The sequence below is a fragment of the Grammomys surdaster genome, unplaced genomic scaffold, assembly GCF_004785775.1.
Source record: "Grammomys surdaster isolate TR1022 unplaced genomic scaffold, NIH_TR_1.0 100, whole genome shotgun sequence".
Taxonomy (NCBI): Eukaryota; Metazoa; Chordata; class Mammalia; order Rodentia; family Muridae; genus Grammomys; species Grammomys surdaster.
In genome coordinates, this window is record NW_021604579.1 from 10,667,232 (window position 1) to 10,686,602 (window position 19,371).

The following is a 19,371-nucleotide window of genomic DNA, read 5'->3' on the forward strand; positions in this document are numbered from 1 at the left end:
CTTATATTCATTAGCGTTTATGCAGAAGTCATGCATTAGAGAGTATTAGCGTTTCCTAACTTTACTAAATTTTTGTTTGCTTTTAAAGATTTTTTTTTTTTTTTTGGTAGCTGGGCACATGGGCACATAGCACTCTTGGAGGCAGAGGCAGACAGGAATTTGTGTGAATTTGAGACAAGCATGGTCAACATATTGAGTTCTAGGCCAGCCAGAGCTACACAGTGAGACCGTGTCTCAAAATAAAAATTAAAAAAAAAATGTTTTGTAACATTGAATATTAAACTCGTCCTTCTGGCTTTGGGGATGTTCGGAGTGGACGTAGCGTTCGCAACCTCTAAAGAGAAGAATTATCATACTTATGGCTTGGTTTCTGCCCTCAGTATTTTAGAAGCCTCCAGGTAGACTACAGACTGTGAAGAAAGGTGCAGACTCTCATTGGTACAGAATGGATTCGTCACACATTTACCGATCAAGAATTCCAGATAAAGTGTTTCAGCCTAGGCCTGAAGATCATGAAAAATATGGTGGGGACCCCCAGAACCCTCGTAAATTGCACATTGTTATAAGAATAAGAAGTACAAAGAGGCGTTCATACTGGGAAAAAGATATAATCAAGATGCTTGGACTACAGAAGGCACACAGCCCTCAAATTCACAAGAACATCCCATCGGTGAATGCAAAGCTGAAAGTGGTTAAGCGCTTGGTACGCATCCAGCCCCTGCAGCTGCCCCAGGGACTCTCACAGAAGAGACCATGTCCAGCACGTGCCTCGAGCGCTGGGGAGGTCATGCAGCGTCATCTGAAACCTGTGGAGCAGGAAGCAAAGTCCTGATGTCACACAGCTTCAGCTCACAGATGCACTTACTGAGGGAACCGTTCTCATTAAAGTGAATGTTCATCCAAAAAAAAGAATAGTAAACTCACCTTTGTTCCAAGGCAGGTGTTCTACCTCAGAGCCATGTTCTTGTCTCATGGATTGCTGATAACATCTTTATTGTCCTATAATAGCTGAGTATAGATTATTTGAAGTATTAATCATCCTGTAAAAATGTACAGATAAATCACACATATAGGGAAGCTAAGGATAATTTTAACAATATTCTCTTAGCCCTGGCTGTCCTGAAACACAAAGATCTACCTACCTGCCTCTCCCATGTGCTAAGATGAGGATGCACTCCACCACCACCCAGCTTAACAGTGGTCTTTTTTTTTTTTTTTTTTTTCTTTTTTGGTTTTTCGAGACAGGGTTTCTCTGTGTAGCTCTGGCTGTCCTGGAACTTACTCTGTAGACCAGGCTGGCCTTGAACTCAAGAAATTCACCTGTCTCTGCCTCACAAGTGCTGGGATCAAAGGTGTGCGCCACCACTGCCCAGCAACAGTGTTTTTTAAAATTATTTATTTAGCTTTTGTTTATTTGAAATAGAGGAACAGGGTGTGCACAGGGGCCCGAGGAGGTCAGAAGAAGGTGTGCAGATTCCCTGGAGTTACAGTTACTGGTGGTTGTGAGCTGCTCAGTATAGGTACTAGGAAACCAAACTCAGGTATTTAGAAAAGCAGTGAGTACTCTTAACCACTGGGCTATTGCCTGGGACTTCTTTTCCTTTTTCTTTTTTCTTTTTTAAAATTTTATATATATATATATGAGTATACTGTAACTATCTTCAGACACACTAGAAGAGGGCATTGGATCCCATTACAGATGGTTGTGAGCCACCATGTGGTTGCTGGGAATTGAACTTGGGACTTGGAAGTCAGTGCTCTTAACTGCTGAGCCATCTCTCCAGCCCCTCTTTTTTCTTTTTCTTTCTTTTTTCTTCTTTTCTTCATCTGAAAAGCTGGACAGCATGGCAAGCACCTGCTATACTGGTCCTGGGGAAGCGGAGGTGGGAGGATCCCTGGGCCTTTCTGGCAATGGCATCTGTGTGAGTGGGTGGGCTCTAGACTCAGTGAGAGACTTTTTAAAAAATAAATAAATAAGGGGGTGGACTTAAGTGGGATTTTTTTTTTTTAAATGGAGTTTTATTGAATATGAGTTTAAGGAAAGGAAAAAAGATTTCTAAGAAAGAGACAGTAAGAGGATTCATTAAGTAAGGGTACTTGCCACTGAGCCCGATGACCTCAGTCCAGTCCCTGGGACTCATGGCGAGTTCTAGGCAAGCCAGGGCTACATAATAAGAGCTTTTTCTAATAACAACACTGTCTGGTAAGACTTAGCTGGTGAAGGCACTTGCCATGCAAGCTTGGAAATCTGTGTTTGATCCCAGGAACCCATGTAAAGGTGAAAGGAGAGACGTGGCACAGACATCTCTACTCCATATACCATGCAGAATACCCAACAATAATAACAGGCTGATGTGGGTTAGTTGGAAGAGTGCTTGCCTAACCTGGAGGAAGTTTTGAGCTAGACTTCCTAGCACTTAATAAACCAGGTGTGATGGTACACGCCTGCCCCCAGAACAATAAAACCCAGGCTGGAGAGATGGCTCAGGAGTTAAGAGCACTGACTGCGCTTTCATAGGTCTCGAGTTCAATTCCCAGCTACCACATGGTGGCTCACAGCCATCTGTAATAGGATCTGATACCCTCTTCTGAAGGCAGCTACAGTGTACTCCTATATATAAAATAAATACTTCTTTTAAAAAACAAACATTAAAACCAACCAAACCCAAAGGTTTTGGTAGGTGTAGTAGCACGCACCTTTAACCCCAGTGCTAGGGATGCGTAGGCAGACAGATGTCTATGAGTTTGATCCTTGGTCTTCAATAGAGATCCAGGATGGCCAGAGATACATAGTGAGTCCCTACCTCTAAAAACAACACACTGTTTCCAAAGGATAGGTACAAAAGTTTTGTGGCCCTTGATTTATACTGATAAATATCTTTCATAAAGTATTTTGAAGGAGAATATATATGCTTTTAGCATTTAAATATTTCTTTGGGAGCTGGGAAGATGGCTTAGTGGGGAAAGGGTCTGCTGTGTAAGCATGGGGGCTTGAGTTCAGGTACTTAGCACCCATGTCAATAGCTGGGCATGGTACTTTGGGTTGTAACCCTGGTCCCTATGGGAGGAGATGGGCAGATCCCCCGAAGCTTATTGACCAGCCAGTCTAACAAGTTGATGGCTGTTTTGTGGTGTCTTTGTTTTTTGAGGTAGGATTTCTTTGGGTAACAGCCCTGGCTGTCCTGGAACTTGTTCTGTAGACCAGGTTGGCTTTGAACTTAGAGATCCACCTTCCTCTGCTTCCTACATGCTGAGATTAAAGGCCTGTGCCACTACCACCCAACCTGCAAGTTGATGTTTGTTAGGCTTGTTTGTTAGTGAGAACCCTGTCTCCAAACATAAGATGAAGAGGAGGGATCAAGGAAGACACTCAATGTTAACCTCTGTCCAGACACACACACGCATGCACGCATGCACGCACATTTTCATTGGCAAGCTGTGCTGCCAGTGATGCTTTTATATTAATTGTGATGAAGACTGTTAGGCCTATAAAATTATCCTACAGTAACTGAAAAGGTAGAAAGAGTGAAAGACTGGGAAAAGCTCAGTCCTTAGAACACTTGGCATGTAAGCAAGAGGACCAGTTTGGATTCCTAGAACCCACATAAGTGCTGGGTGAGTGTGATGGCTCACCTGTAATCCCAGCCTCAAAAGAGAGAGGACAGAAGATCCCCACAGCAGTCTGGCTAATCGTATTAGTCTTATCAGTGAGCTCTAGGCTTGACAGGAGACCCTGCTTAAAGAATAAGGTGGAGACCATTTGAGGAAGACTCCTGCTAACCAGCCTTGGGCTTTTATGCATACAAACACACACATGTGTCTGCACACATGTACACTTCTGCATGTGAACACAAATGTGAAAAAGGAAAATAAGAATGAGATGTTGTCTTTCCTGCTCAGATTTTGTTGTTCTTCCCTGCTGTTTTCTGAGGCAGTGGATCCCAAGAATATATATCTTTTGTCACTGAAAACCTTCAAGAAACATGACAACTTTCAAGAAAATCTACTTCATTGTGAGTAGGATGAAAAGCTAGTAGGAATTAAGTAATGTTGTTGAATGACACTTGATTCTATACATTTTCTTTAAAACACTATTTCATTTATTATTGGGGTACATATATACTATAGTGTGGATGTGGAAGTCAGAGGACAACTTCATGAAGTCAGTCTCTCCATCTACCTCTATCTGGGCTCCAGGGAGACATCCCTGGTCTCAGTCTTTTTTTTTTTTTTTTTTTTTCCTTCAAGACACGGTTTCTCTGTGTAGCCCTGGCTGTCCTGGAACTTACTCTGTAGACCAGGCTGGCCTCGAACTCAGAAAGCTGCCTGCCTCTGCCTCCCAAGTGCTGGGATCAAAGGCATGTGCCACACCGCCCAACTTCTGGTCTCAGTCTTACACAGCAAGTGTCTTTAACTGCTCAGCCATCTTGCTAGCACCCCTCAACCTCTTCCCCACTACTCTCTGGAGATAAGGTCTCACATAGCCCAGGCTGGACTTGAATTCTTTATGTAACCAAGGACAGCTGAACTCCTGGTCCTCTTCCCTTCACCTCTCAAGTGCTGGTATTGTAGCAGAGGATACGTGTAAATTTGTGGACTCCTCTGATCCACATGAAACCTGTGGGCTGGGTCCCGCAGCTTGATCTCATGGCTTTTCCAACCACACATTGTATTGCACAAGCTAGGATGTGATCTGTTTACATCAGACGCAGCGGGTTTACAAAGGAGTAACTTGGTGTTTGATAGTGTTTCATGTGTGGTAGGATTCAGCAAATAGTTGAACAAAGTATTGCGCATGGTACCACAACACTGGACCCTTGTGTATAATTCTAGTTCTTTGCTTCTAAGTTCTAGTCACAAAATTTACTATGTTCTTTTTATCTAGAGTGATGTTCCAGTTGTTAATATTAAACTGTCAGGTATCCCCTTAAGCCTTACTTCCACTGTGAAATCCTTAGTTAATATGGCTTGTTCCCTTCCACATTGTAGTGTAACTTTAATTTTTTTAAAAACCTATTATTATTATCATTATTATTGTTTTGTTTTTTGAGACAGTTTCTCTTTATAGTCTGGGCTGTCCTGGAACTCACTCTGTATACCAGGCTAGCCTCGAACTCAGAAATCCGCCTGCCTCTGCCTCCCAAGTACTGGGATTAAAGGCGTGCACCACCACCGCCCGGCTCGAAACCTATTTTTAATGATGGTTCTTAAATGCTTTAACCTCCCTTTTAGCCCACCACCCAACAGAGGTAGTAAGTAGAAAAGAAAGGATACGAGGGAAGTGGACCTGCTTAGAAAGGTTCTTTGGAGCAACTCCTGTCTGTATTTTCTGGAAATAGGCAGTTTAGTTCACAGATTAGCAGTAGCAGCTGGATCCACTTGCAAACACTTCAGAGATACACCAGCAGTCCAGTTTGGTAGAGTTGGAATAGCAAACATGAATCAGCAGTGACCTAGCAGAGACAGCCAGCCCTCACCCTTGGCTCTAGTCAGCAGGAGGGACCTGGAGGGACACCAGAAGTTCTCGCTCAGTGAAGCGAAGATCAGTGAAAACTCAAGACCCACCAGCATTGCACAGCTAGCTCTGTAAGCAAGCCAAGTGAGTCTTCTTTATACCCTCCAAACCTCACGTGTCCTCTGGGTCTGCCTCAGCACATGTGTTTGTCTCAGCTGATATCACTCTGCCAATCAGCCTGAGTCTGGAGAAGCAGCAAGAAAATACAGCACACCACCAGAAGTTTTTTGATGCGTTTCTCTTTATGGAGTCTGACAAATGGAGCTCAGCTATGCAATGTAAGGTGGACCAATACATGTCTGTCATTAGCAAAGACTCATCACGTGTCCTTTCACACATGCTTGCTTTAAGCAGAACATCCTCTCTCCTGTGTCTGCTTCAGTGAAATGTTCCTTCACGAGTCTGCCTTAGTCTTTCACCTGTGTCCACTTCAGGAAACACTCCTTCACATGTTTGCCCCAGCAGAACACCATCCAACACAACTGACTCTCCAAAGAACCCTTAAGTTTCCACTTCATTGTAACACTTATTTTATGGTGCCATGCTAATGAACCTGGTTGTCTCTCCAAGTTGTGAACTGTTTGCAGTGGGGACTGTAATGTCTTTTTTTCTGCTTAGTGTGTTAAGCACTTAGTACATGACACAGTAGAAAAATGTTGTGTGAACAAATCTGTGTGATTTGTAGAGGATTGCATACAGTGATGTTCACTGTGTGAGTTGTGAAAGAGGAAAAAGGAAAGTTGAGCTCCGGTTCTTAGGGGAAGTGTCTGATGATAGAAAGTACTAGACCAGGTACGCTTCCTTTGCTAACTTGTTGGCACTTTGACCTAGCACAGATATTGTGTTTAACAGGAAGAGTTAGGGAGAAAGCTGTGTGTGAGTCTTAGAAGAATTATGAAGCCAAGCCCCTTTATAGAAATATTTGCAAGTCATTTGTCTGTAATTTGTGGGAGTAGCCCTGTAGAAAATGAAATTCTTTTTATTTAGTTTTATATAAAGATACTTTGTTTTCTTTTTTATTGTCCTTCCACTTTATGGAAAATACTTTGGGATTAAGGCTTAGATGGACAGCGCCTTCCAGAGCCTGAGTCGGCTCAACATACTAAATATGACCTTGAACTTCTGGCTAAACACTTTTTAGTCCTCTAGCATTTTAAAGCCTATTTAATGCTCTTTCCTTTCTCTTTATTTCCTTATTTACCTCCATACCACCTCCCTTTAGTTTTAGGTTTTTTTAATTTAATTTTTTAAATTTATTCATTTTAACATCCTGCGCACTGCCCCCTTTTTTAGTTTTTTAAAGATATATCTTTATTTATGTGTATAGATGTACATGTACACGTGTCTGCATGTAATATCTTTATTTATGTGTATAGATGTACATGTACACGTGTCTGCACGTAATATCTTTATTTATGTGTATAGATGTACATGTACACGTGTCTGCACGTAATATCTTTATTTATGTGTATAGATGTACGTGTACACGTGTCTGCACGTAATATCTTTATGTGTATAGATGTACATGTACACGTGTCTGCACGTAATATAGGGCTGGGAGATTTCTCCAGTGTTAACTGCTGAACCATCATGTCTCCAGGCCCGCTTCTCTTCTTTAAAGACATGTTCCTTTTATGTTGTCCAGGCTACAATCAACTCCTGCACTCACGGGACTCAGACTGCCCAGCAGTGAGGGCTGCAGATGAGTGCCACTGGGCCCAGCTTGTAGGCTCCTTTCTATGGACATTTAAAACACGTTTTGACATTGTTAGTTTTTCAGTGTCAGTCATTCCCATCGTCTTAATCTTTGGACAATCATGTCTCTGTACTTCCACTTAAGAATTATTATTACTGGTTTTATGGGTTAGGCTTTTATGTAGCCCATGCTGGCCTTAAACTGATCACTCTGTCTTTACCTCCCAAATGCTGAGATTACAGGACTGGCTCTTTTGTTTCTTACAGGGTAGTAAATGTTAGCAAATTAAAGGCAAGTACTGTAAAAGAGCTTAAATTTTGTGTAAAATTGACTTTTTAGCTCTGACCAACTTTCATAGGAAGGACCCTTGTTTCCTTGGCGCTCAGGTTTGCTAATGATGTGAGGGTCTTGGTTGGTTGCTTAGACTTTGCAATGCTGAGGATCAGACCCAGGTCCTTAGGAGTGCTAGACAAATCCTTCCCACTGAGCTCTATCCTCGGCTCAAATAGTGGAGCATTTAATCGTATTGCAGTGCTAGGAATTGGATCCAGGGCCTTCTTTATACTAGGAACATGCTCTTCCATGCTGCTACATAGACAACCTCTGATTTATTTTTTATTTTTTTTGGAGAGCCACTCTCACTATGTAGTAGCTGGCTTTGAACCTGCAGTGTTGCCCAGGGTGGTCTTGAATTTGCAGTCCTTCTGTCTCACAGTGCTGGGATTATAAGTATGTGCCATGACACTTAGCTTACTTTAGTATTTTAGAACTGGTTTTCACCCACATTCCATAGATTCCTTACTACTGCCTTATGAGATAGTCAAGGTAGTCTAGCTTCACCTTTTCAGATCAGGAAACTCGGATTGCTTGTCCTTGGACTACAAAGGTTAGTAAGTAGCAAAGCCAGGAGACTCTAAGCCCGGAACTGCACTTTATATTATTAAACCTGTATCCGTGAACTATATTCAAAACTCAAGCTTGTAGCTAAGAGAGAAACAGTGCCAAGGCGTCTCTGTTACCGATCCGCATGAGCCCTAAGTGCGCAGTGATTACTGACCTAAACTTTTGTTTCTAGAATAGCTTTATAACATGAGCAAAGAAGGAGGCCAGAGATTTATTTCCATTTGAGATCTTGGTCTTTTTAAAATAGAACTCTACCTCCTTGCCCTTTAGCACACAACAACTTGCCATATTGGCTAGGTTTTGAAGTGATAAATGTAGAAAACTTGCTTTACCTGCTTTTTCACTTGGCATCTAGGAGTTTCTGAATAGTAATCAATTATTTCTTTTAAAGTAAAGCAGCTGAGGATGTAGCTTAGCAATAGAGCACTCGAGTAGTGTGGACGAAACAAGACCCTGGGTTTAGTTAGGCCAGGTATTATGGTGCCTTTAATTTCAGTACTCAGAGAAGCAGAGACAGGGGGATCTCTCTGAGTTCAAATTTGTATGGGATATTTAGTGAGCTCTATCTCAGACAAACAAACAAGCAAAAGACTTGGGTTTGAGCCCCAGCACAAAAACACAAATACCCCCCCATTTTGTCCAGTAGTTCATAATATCTGTAATTTTTTTTTTTTTTTTTTTTTTTGGTTTTTTGAGACAGGGTTTCTCTGTGTAGCCCTGGCTGTCCTGGAACTCACTCTGTAGACCAGGCTGGCCTCGAACTCAGAAATCTGCCTGCCTCTGCCTCCCAAGTGCTGGGATTAAAGGCGTGCGCCACCACCACCCGGCAATATCTGTATTTTTTATTAAATGTGCACTGATGTTTTTCCTGGATGCATGTTGTGTGATGGTATAGTATTCACTGGAACTGGAGTTAAAGTTGTGAGCTGCCATGTTGATGCTGGGAATTGAACCTGGGTCCTTTAAAAGAGTAGCTAATGCTATCTCTCCAGCCCCTAATATCTGTACTCTGGAGGATGACACCATCTGTGTCCTTGAGAGAACTTTATTGATCTTCCTCACTTGTAAGAGGTCAGAAAGGAATAGAGTGGAGGGTTTGATTACATCTGGTCTCAGATGCTCATTTCTAGAAGTCTGAGTTGGGGGCTGGAGAGGTGGCTCAGTGGTTAAGAGCACTGACTGCTCTTCCAGAGGTTCTGAGTTCAAATCCCAGCAACCACATGGTGGCTCACATCCATCTGTAATGAGATTGGATGCCCTCTTCTGGTGTGTCTGAAGACAGCTACAGTGTACTCATAAATAAAATAAATAAATGAATTTAGAAGTCTGAGTTGGTGGAATCAGTGGTAGACGATAGTAGTGGAGTAGGGCTGTAGCTCAGGGACACTGTGCTTGTGTAATCCCTGGCAGTGTAAGAAGCAAGTATCCATAACCCAGGGCGTGCTTTCTTGGGTGGTTGGGAGTTAGAGTGGGTCTGTTGAGTACTGAGGTGATGCTTGTCTGCTCTTCAGGTCCATTCTTCATTTCAGCTTTAACCTGGAGACTTACTATTTCCCTCTTGGTACATTGTCTCTTTTTTCAAAGAGTGAAGTACGCCTAACAGTAAATTTGTGCTGGACAGCTCACTTGTTTAATACACATTTGTGGTTATGATGTAGTAGGTGTTATTTTAGGCTTATGACTCTATCAGTGAACAGAACATTTTTTTTTTTCTGGTGGAACTTACATTCTATAATAAGCGTTAGCATTGACTCAGCGGTTAGCATGCTGGCACTCCTTCAAGAGTTCTGCATTTAGAGTGTAGTTATTCTGACAATGGTCCCATGAGGTAGGTGCTGTTATTTTCTGCATTTTTTAGATCATGGACTGAAGTACAGCAAGACTACGTTCTAATGAATTTATTGCCTAATAAATTTACATAGTTTTGTAAATGGCATTTTAATTTGGGTATCTAGAGTCCCAAGTCCAAGATACTACCCAGTCCTTCAAAAAGATGGTAATAAAAAATGTATTTCGCTGGGCGGTGGTGGCGCACGCCTTTAATGCCAGCACTTGGGAGGCAGAGGCAGGTGGATCTCTGAGTTCGAGGCCAGCCTGGTCTACAGAGTGAGTTCCAGGACAGCCAGGGCTACACAGAGAAACCCTGTCTCGAAAAACAAAACAAACAAACAAACAAACAAACAATGTATTTCACAGCCAGATGTAATGATACATGCTTATAGGACTCAGAAACTGAAGCAGGAAGATTGAAAGTGAGGCCAGCTTGAGCTGCATAGAATGTTCCGGGCCATTTTTTTTTTTTTTTTTAAATTAGATGAGGTGTAGGATGAAGAGATGGCTCAGAGAAGATAGGAGTCTAGAGGACCCGAGTTCCACCCCCAGCACTCAGATCAGGCCGCTGACAGTTGCCTATAGGTTTAGCTCAAACAGGCTTGTGACTTTCTCAGGTATCCATGAACAGGTGACCCATTCAGACAGACATGTACATGTCCACAAAAATAAAATAAATCTTTAAAATTAAAAAAAAAAAAAAAGGCAAGAGCCCCTGTGTACATGTGCTAGAAAGAAGGTCAGAGGTTAAGAGCACTCACTGCTCCTGCAGAGGAGCACAGTTGGTTCCTAGCATCCATGTCAGACAGCTCACAGCCCTGGACTCCAGCTGCAGGGGTCTGATGGTCTGATGCACTCCACACACACACACACACACACACACACACACACACACGCACGCACGCTTCTCTCTCTCTCTCTCTCTCTCTCTCTCTCTCTCTCTCTCTCTCTCTCTCCCCTGTCTCTCCCTCTCTCTTTCTCAATAAATGAATAAATAAATATTTGAAAAATACACTCTTAGGATTAGAGAGATGGCTTAGTTAAGCACTAGCTACTCCCGTGGAGGAACAAGGTTCAGTTCCCAGTACCCACATGGTGGCTCACAACCTGTAATTCCATTCTAAGGGATCCAGTGCCCTCTTCTGATCTCTGTGGGGATGAAGCATACATGTCATGTATGTAGACAAAAAAACATACATAACGACAAATATATAAAAAAAGGAAATTTAAAAAAAATTAAAAGTTAAAACGATTTTTAAAAAAGTCATTTAGTAAAAAAAAAAAAAAAAAAAAAAAGTCATTTAGTTAGTTGGAATGAGGGGTACCTCACCAGTGGGAATATGGAGGTCAGAGTATAGTGTGGCAGGAGTAGGCTCTCTACTACCACATGGTTTCCAGGAATCAAACTCAGATTATCAGACTTTGTGGGAAGTACCTTTACCTGCTGAGCCATCTTTCTGGCCCCTAGGCCAGTCTTAATATAGTGAGATCAGTCTCTAAAATAAAATAATAAAATAATAATTTCTATCATAAAGTTGTCCTTCATGCCCCTATCCCCACCATGATGATAATGGACTGACCTCTGAACCTGTAAGCCAGCCCCGATTCAATGCTCTGCTTTATAAGAGTTGCCTTGGTCACGGTGTCTCTACTGCAGTAGGGCAGGGACTAAGACAAGGTTCTGACCTCTGTGTGTGCACTTCGGCATATGCACCATGCACAGTAATTAAAAATGTAATAAAAGACTCTCAGTGTGCGTTTTGAGACAGGGCTTCTCCATGTAGCTTTGGCTGTACTGGGACTTGCTCTGTAGATCAGGCTGACCTTAAAACTGTGTCCTGCTTGCTAGGATTAAAGGCTTATAAAAGTACTTCTTAAAAACAAAACACAACAAAAATCTTTTTTTTTTTTTTTTTTTTTTGGTTTTTAGTTTTTGGTTTTTCGAGACAGGGTTTCTCTGTGTAGCCCTGGCTGCCCTGGAACTCAGTCTGTAGACCAGGCTAGCCTCAAACTCAGAAATCTGCCTGCCTCTGCCTCTCAAGTGCTGGGATTAAAGGTGTGTGCCACCACTGCCCAGTTTAACAAAAATCTTTAAGGTGTACAGGAAAGGGGCATTAGTGGTGCTACTGTTATCTTTTGATGGACTTGCTAACCTTAGGGACCTTTCAGGTAGGAGAAAATGTCTTGAACTTACTTAGAATTAGACCTGAGACCACGTAAGGCCAGAAACTTAAAGGACCCGCACTCCTGGTAAAAATGTAGTTGTCAGTTTGACACAATCTAAAATCACCAGGGAAGAGTTTTACTGAGAGATTGTCTATATCAGGTTGGCCTGTGGCTTGTCTTGGGGTGCTGTCTTGGTGGTGTTAATTGGTTTGGGAAGACTCAGCCTGAAAGTGGGTCCCAGCTCTGCAAGAGTAGAGAAGGGCAGCTGGGCAAACATGGATGCACTCATTTCTCTTCACTCTTGTGAAGGTGGTGTGAGTAGTTGTTTGATGCTCCTGACAACTTGATTTACCTTCTGTGATATACTGAAATCAGGAATTGTGTACTAAAATAAACCTTTCCCACCTCTGTTGCTTTTCAGCAGTATATTTTTACACCAACAAGTGAAATTATAATAGGAAACACATTTTTTAGTCCTAACATGGATTCTATCCTGAGAAATTACCTGTAAGGACCTGGTGTCTTTTGTTGTTTTGTGTTTTAAGACAAGGTCTCTTTGTATGGCCCCGGCTGTCCTGGAACTTGCTCTGAAGACCAGCCTCCAATTTAATCCACCTACCTCTGCCTCCCAAGTGCTGGGATAAAAGAGCACCACCTCTGCCGGGTAAACCTGTTGTCTGATGTGTCTGAGATTTGGGCTTTTATTACTGAGTGGCCTGTACCAGGCATTTAAACTGCTCATCTTGACAGCAGCATCCTACGTATTAATGTTATCCTGTCCTACAGAGAGAGTGTACAGCTGAGGTCAGAATAACTAGTTGAATTGCTTAGTATGATATGATTACAGTTCAAGTCTAGTCTAGTCCTGGTCTTACTAGCCAACCCCAGTACCTGTGGAGAAGTTGCTTCCTCATTTGTAAGATGTATTTTATTTTACAGTTTACTTCATCAGGGTTTTGTGACAAGTGAACCAAAGGATCTGAATGCACTTTGCTCCTTCTAAGACAGTGTTAAGCATCATCCTAAAGGATACTTCTTGCACTTGACAAAAGCACAGACCTCATTACTTAGAGATTCTGAAGTCACCAGGTCTGCTACTGAAGAGTTAGAGCAGTTTTGTTACTTGTAATACCTGTTGTTTCTAGGAAATTGTCTTCTGACTTCTACCTACACACCATGTCATACACACAAGGGAATACAAAATAAACTTACATATATATAGAATAAATACTGTAAAAAGGGTTTTTAAGTGAGGGTGAGGAATAAAGGAAATAGTGGTTAATTATAGAATGGCACAATTGAACAGAAAGTACCTAATATAATAGATGGATAACTGTACTTTTCTCTTTTTTTGGTTTTTCGAGACATGATTTCTCTGTGTAGCCCTGGCTGTCCTGGCACTCACTCTGTAGACCAGGCTGGCCTCGAACTCAGAAATCTGCCTCCTCTGCCTCCCAAGTGCTGGGATTAAAGGTGTGCACCACCACTGCCCAGCATACTTATATTTTAATATTATTATTGGGGACATTTTAAAAGTTTACTTCTGTTACTAAAGTCCTTATACTTTATTCTGATTTTTGGCAGACTAGAATAACTTGGTTAAACTTTTTTTGTTTTGTTTTGTTTTGTTTTGTTTTCGAGACAGGGTTTCTCTGTGTAGCCCTGGCTGTCCTGGAACTCACTTTGTAGACCAGGCTGGCCTCGAACTCAGAAAGCTGCCTGCTTCTGTCTCCCAAGTGCTGGGATTAAAGGTGTGTGCCGCCACCGCCCGGCTTAAACTTTTTATTATTATTTTTAATCTAGAATGATAGCACTCACCTGTAGTGAAGTAGGAAGGAAGTAGGTAGGAAGATCAGGAGTTCAAAGTCAGTCTAAGACACATAAGACTCTGTCTCAAGAAAACAAATAAACAAACCCCCACAAAAACAAAACTTAAATGTACTTTTGTTTTTGATGATATATAACACAGGCACTAAATTCCCATTTTTGTTTTTGTTTGTTTGAAACAGAATCTCATGTAGTCTAGGCTGGCTTCAGACTATGTAGCTGAGGATGACCTTGAATTCCTGATTTTTCTTGCCCTTGCCCCTTGATGGGATTTCAAGCATGCACATCACATTGGCTCCATTGTGTTCAGTTTTGGTTTTTTTGGCTTACTGTAGAACCCTGGTGATCTTCCTTGCTTCTGCTTCTCAGGTGCTGGATTTGCAGGTGTGAGCCACCATGCTTGACTCAAATCATTTTATATATAACTTAATCATATAGATTTTGGTGAGAATTTTATAGGAAATTAAGTTGAAAAGTAAAGTAAGATTACGTTTTGGAAGATGTCTAAACTAGGGTTTCTATTGCTGCTACGAAACATGACCAAAAAGCAAGTTGCAGCTGGGCAGTGGTGGTGCATGCCTTTAATCCTAGCACTTGGGAGGCAGAGGCAGGCAGATTTCTGAGTTTGAGGCCAGCCTGGTCTACTGAGTGAGTTCCAGGACAGCCAGGACTACACAGAGAAACCCTGTCTCAAAAAAACACAACAAAACAAAACAAAAAGCAAGTTGGGAAGTAAAGTGTTTCTTTGGCTTACACTTCCAGTTTGCTGTTCATCATTGAAGAAGTCAGGAGAGGAACTCAAACAGGGCAGGAGCTTGGAGGCAGAAGCTGATGTAGAGGGGTGCTGCTTCCTGGTGGACTCCCTGTAGCTTTTTCAGCCTTGTTCTTTATAGAACCCAGGACCACCAGCCCAGGGATGGCACTGCCTACCATGGGCTGGGCCCTCTCTTTAACCGTCACTAATTAAGAAGATGCTTTGCAGCTGGATCTTCCATAGGTATTTTCTCAATTAAGGTTCTGTGCTTTTAGCTAACTCTAGTTTGTGTGTCAGGTTGATCTAAGACTAGTTAGCAGAGAAGGATTCAGATGTAAAATCAATAGTTTAAGAATTTTGTCTTTGTGACTGCACCTCTCAACTTTAACTTAGTCCTCCAAAGACAGAAGCAGGTGGCTCTCTGAGATCACAGTATTCACTGTCTGTCTCCAGGCAGCAAATAGTCAATGAATGAGTAAATAAATGGTTTAGTCTCTGCTTTTCTGGAAACTAATCTGTTCATTTTGTGTGTGTGTGTGTTCCTTTTATGTTTCTTCCTGTGTTCCAAGGAGGAGGCGTCTCCCTATTCCTTACTTGACATCTGCTTGAGTTTCCTGACCACTAACCTTGAGAAGTTCTGTTCAGCAAGACAAGATGGCACGCTGTGTCTGCAGGAACCTGGAGTATTTCCACAGGAGGTGGCTGATCGACTTCTTCAGACCATAGCATTTCATGGTAAATGATAAAAGATGGAAGAGATAAATTGTGTGCTGTTAGTTAGCATTGAATTTTAAAGTACTGCTGGGGTTTATTTAATTATTTTCTTAGAAATAATAGAAAAAGTCAAAAGAATCTGGTTCTAGGAAAAGGAATTCAGGCATTTTTACTTGTTTTGCTTCAGATTTAATGATTTTTTTTTCTTTTCAGTTTAGGCAAAAACTTTATTTTTCTTTTTTGATTTGAGAAACAATTCTTTAAAAGACATACATACACACATTTAGATTTATTTATATTATATGGATGAGTGTTTTGCCTGCATGTATGTATATGCACCTTGTGTGTCCCTGGTGCCCATGGAGATCAGAAGGTGCCAGGTCCCTTTGAACTGGAGTTAGCGATGGTTGTGAACCATTTGTGGATACTGGGATCTGAACCCTGGCCCTCTACAAGAACAGCAAAACCTCTTAACCACTAAGCCATCTCTTCAAGACTAAAAAGTGATTCTTAGGTCACAAGGAACATCTCTTAACTATAGCACTTCTGTTTAGAAGACAACGAATATATAAATATATAAATCTTATCTTGACAGTGGTAGAATCATACTATTATGAAAATACTGGTTTCTGTTCATGACTTTTAAAGTGAGATATTACAGATAATTTTACATGTGTTCTAAAACATTTAAGATAGTCTCATGTATCCCTCGATAGCTCAAACCCACTATGTCAATGAAGATTGAACTCCTGATCCTGTCATATCTACAAAATTTTAAGTTGCTGGTATTACAGTTTATACTGTTTTGTTCAGTGTTGGGAATTGAGCCCAGGGTTTTGTTTATGTTAGGCAGGTACTTCACCAACTAAGTTATATCTGGAAGACAACTAAGAAGAGTAGAGGAGGACACTGTATGTACCCTCCCACCCCATCCATATTAAATATAAAGAAGGAAAAAAAGAAACATATTGTTAGGTGTGAATGCAGATTATGCATCCCAAAGAATAGAGGAAATGGAGCTATAATTGAGTTCGGTAAATAAGAAAAGGAAAGCACTCTGTCCCTCTGTTTTCACTCAGTTGCTAAAGTCACATCCTGGCACAGGAACTAGGATGACTATCAGTAAGTAGTATATATATTAAGAGTAGGTCACTTACAAAGCTGTATAACAATTTAAGTAATACCAACATCTCTTAGTGAAAAAGCCAGGCGTGATGGGCTCAGTGGGTAGAGGTGCCCGCTGCCAAGGCTCATGAGATAGTTGAGTCCCACAGATCCACACGGTAAAAGGAAAAACGTGACTTAACAAGTTGTAGTCTGACCTCCACATGTGCAATGTGGCACAAGTACATATACATCCCAAAAAAAACAAATAAAAACTGGGTGTATTGGCACATACCTGGAACACCAGCACTTGGGAGACTGGGGCAAGAGACTCAAGAGTTGAAGGTTATCCTTAGCAACGGAGTGACTTTGAATTCAGTCTATAAGTACATGAAAACCTAGCTCAAAAAATTCACTTAGATGTTATATTAGTTTATTTTTTTGTTACTGCTGCTGCTGTTGATTTTGGTTTTGTTTTGTTTTTTTGAGACATAGTTTCTTTGTGTAGTTCTGGCTGTCCTGGAACTCACTATAGACCAGGCTGGCCTCAAACTCAGAGATGTACCTATCTCTGCCTCCAAAGAGCTGGCATTAAAGGTGTGTGCCGGCTTTTCTGTTGCTGTTCATCACATGCACGTCTGGTGCCTACAGAGGCCAGAAGAAGATGTTGGCTTGCCTAGAGCTGCAGTTGTAGATGGTTGTGAGCTACTGTGTGGGTACTGGGTATTGAATCCAGGTCTTCTGCAAGAGCAAGTCCTCTTAACCCATTGAGGCGTCTCTCTAGCCCTAGCATAATTATTTTGGCCACTTTGAGGCACCTTGCTCACATAACTTGGAAAGATGTGCACGCGCGCACACACACACACACACACACACACACACACACACACACACACGATGTACACACAAATAGTAAAGCGTAAGATTCATTTAGAACAAAACAAAAGTTTAGGATTTGGATACACTACCGAGAGAGATGGGACCACCTGACTGGGAAAGTACCGAAGGGCCTCGGTTATTATTTAGGGCTTTACTTTATGGAGTTTGGTGGAAGGAGGAGCTGGTTATAGCTGATGTTAATGACGATGGTTCTTTGTTTTGAACAACAGGTTTGGGTGTTACAACTTTTTCTCTACTACACATGTTCTTTACCATGATGCAACTGTTTTTAATCATATGTATGTCCAATTATGCATAAACATAAGATAGTAAGTTGGGTATTCTTTCTAAAAGATCTGCAAGAGTATCTGCCAGCTTTAAGCTCGGCACTTGGGAGGCAGAGGTAGGTGGATCTCTGTGAGTGTGAGATTAGCCTGGTCTACAGAATAAGTTTCTGGATATCCAGAGTGGTTATACTGAGAAACGCTGTCTCAAAAAACAAACAAACAAAAAAACAAACAAAAAAAACAAAACAAAAAAGAATTCTCAGAGAACACAGTTTGCCCTGATGCTTATGTACCTTCAACCTGTTCAGGCAGCATTGGCCCAGATACTGTTTGACATATAATATGTTTGAATAGAAACAGGGTGTTGCCAGGGGATAGCTAAAATGAATAACTTGTTTTCATTGTTAAAGCAGGTATACATGCAGCTGAATGCAGGTGAATGTCTCAGGGTGCCAGCAGGTTTCAAGGTGCATTATTAAGAAAGAGCTGTGTTATTGCAGCTCTGTGTGTCCAGAGTTGGTTGTTAAGCTTTTCCCTCTGCTTGTTTCACTCAGTTTTTGTTCACCACAAGTTTCATGAAGACTTAAATGTCTAATGGTACTTAAGCTTGGAACATGCTGTGTAAGTGCTCCACCACTTAGCTACAGCTCTCAGACCAAAACAGTGCCTTAGTTCTGATTTGATATTGGCCGTCTGCCAGCTTGAATGGCATTGTTAGTATGGACTAGCTGAGATGACAGTAAAAATCCTTCCTTTAACTTGATCGTATTTATTTATCTTAACCCGCATGCTCAAGTCACAAACTGGTCCTAAAGGACATTTTATAGGTCCAGCTATGATTTCTTCCTTAGTAGGTGTTGTCTGGTGTGCAATTCCTTTTGAGACCTGGCTCCACAGTGTCCTATACTTGCAGTCCTATTGTCTAATAGGTCGTGTCTGAGTGACTTTTCATGTACCTTACTCACTTCATTTCATTTGTCCTACACAGAAGATCTACAACCTATAACTAACTGCCTGGTGGGCTTTTGTTTGCTTGTTTTTTTCCCTCTTTTTAAAGGAAAAAACTCCTACTTATTCTACTTTCATGTGTGTGTGTGTGAATGGGGCGGGGGCAGATAGACAGTGATACATAGTGAGCTCACAGTGATCTTTTTTTTTTGCCTCAGCCCCTTTAGTGCTGGGGTTATAGTGAGTACTTATGCCTAGATGCTAAACTGTTTCAGTAAGGTTTCAAGCACTGGCCAGTCAGACACAAGGTGAGAACAGGTCTTAAGAACAAACACAACCCAGCCAAGGCTGCTACTATAGCTTACTGGATAAAGAGGGTTGCTGCCAAGCCTAAGACCTGAGTTTCATGTTAGAGATCCATGTGGTGGGAGGAAAGAACTAACTCCACAGAGTTGTCCTTTGACCTCCATACCATGCTGTGAGTGCACATGTGCACACACATAAAGAATTAAATACAAATTTTCAAAATTAGAAAACTAAACCCAGGTGTGGTTTGAGGCCAGCCTGGTCTACAAAGCCAGTTCCAGGACAGCTAGGGCAAACAGGGAAACCCTATCTATAAAACCAAACCAAATAAACAATAAAACTAAACCAAAATAAAATGGTTTCAGATCTGGCTGTTTGTTTGTTTGTTTATTGTTTTTTTTGAGACAGGGTTTCTCTGTGTAGCCCTGGCTGTCCTGGAACT

General features: G+C 41.5%; 1 protein-coding gene and 1 pseudogene across 1 annotated transcript in view; both read left to right on the top strand.

Annotated features, from left to right (window-relative positions):
* The window catches only part of Zyg11b (zyg-11 family member B, cell cycle regulator), a 55,888-nt gene that overhangs the window by 7,579 nt on the left and 28,938 nt on the right, over positions 1-19,371 (top strand). The window contains exon 2 of the mRNA XM_028786157.1: positions 15,261-15,426. Within this exon, the coding sequence (XP_028641990.1) occupies positions 15,261-15,426 (166 nt within the window). The remainder of the gene's footprint in view (positions 1-15,260; positions 15,427-19,371) is intronic.
* Positions 359-832, top strand: LOC114637855 (annotated as a pseudogene).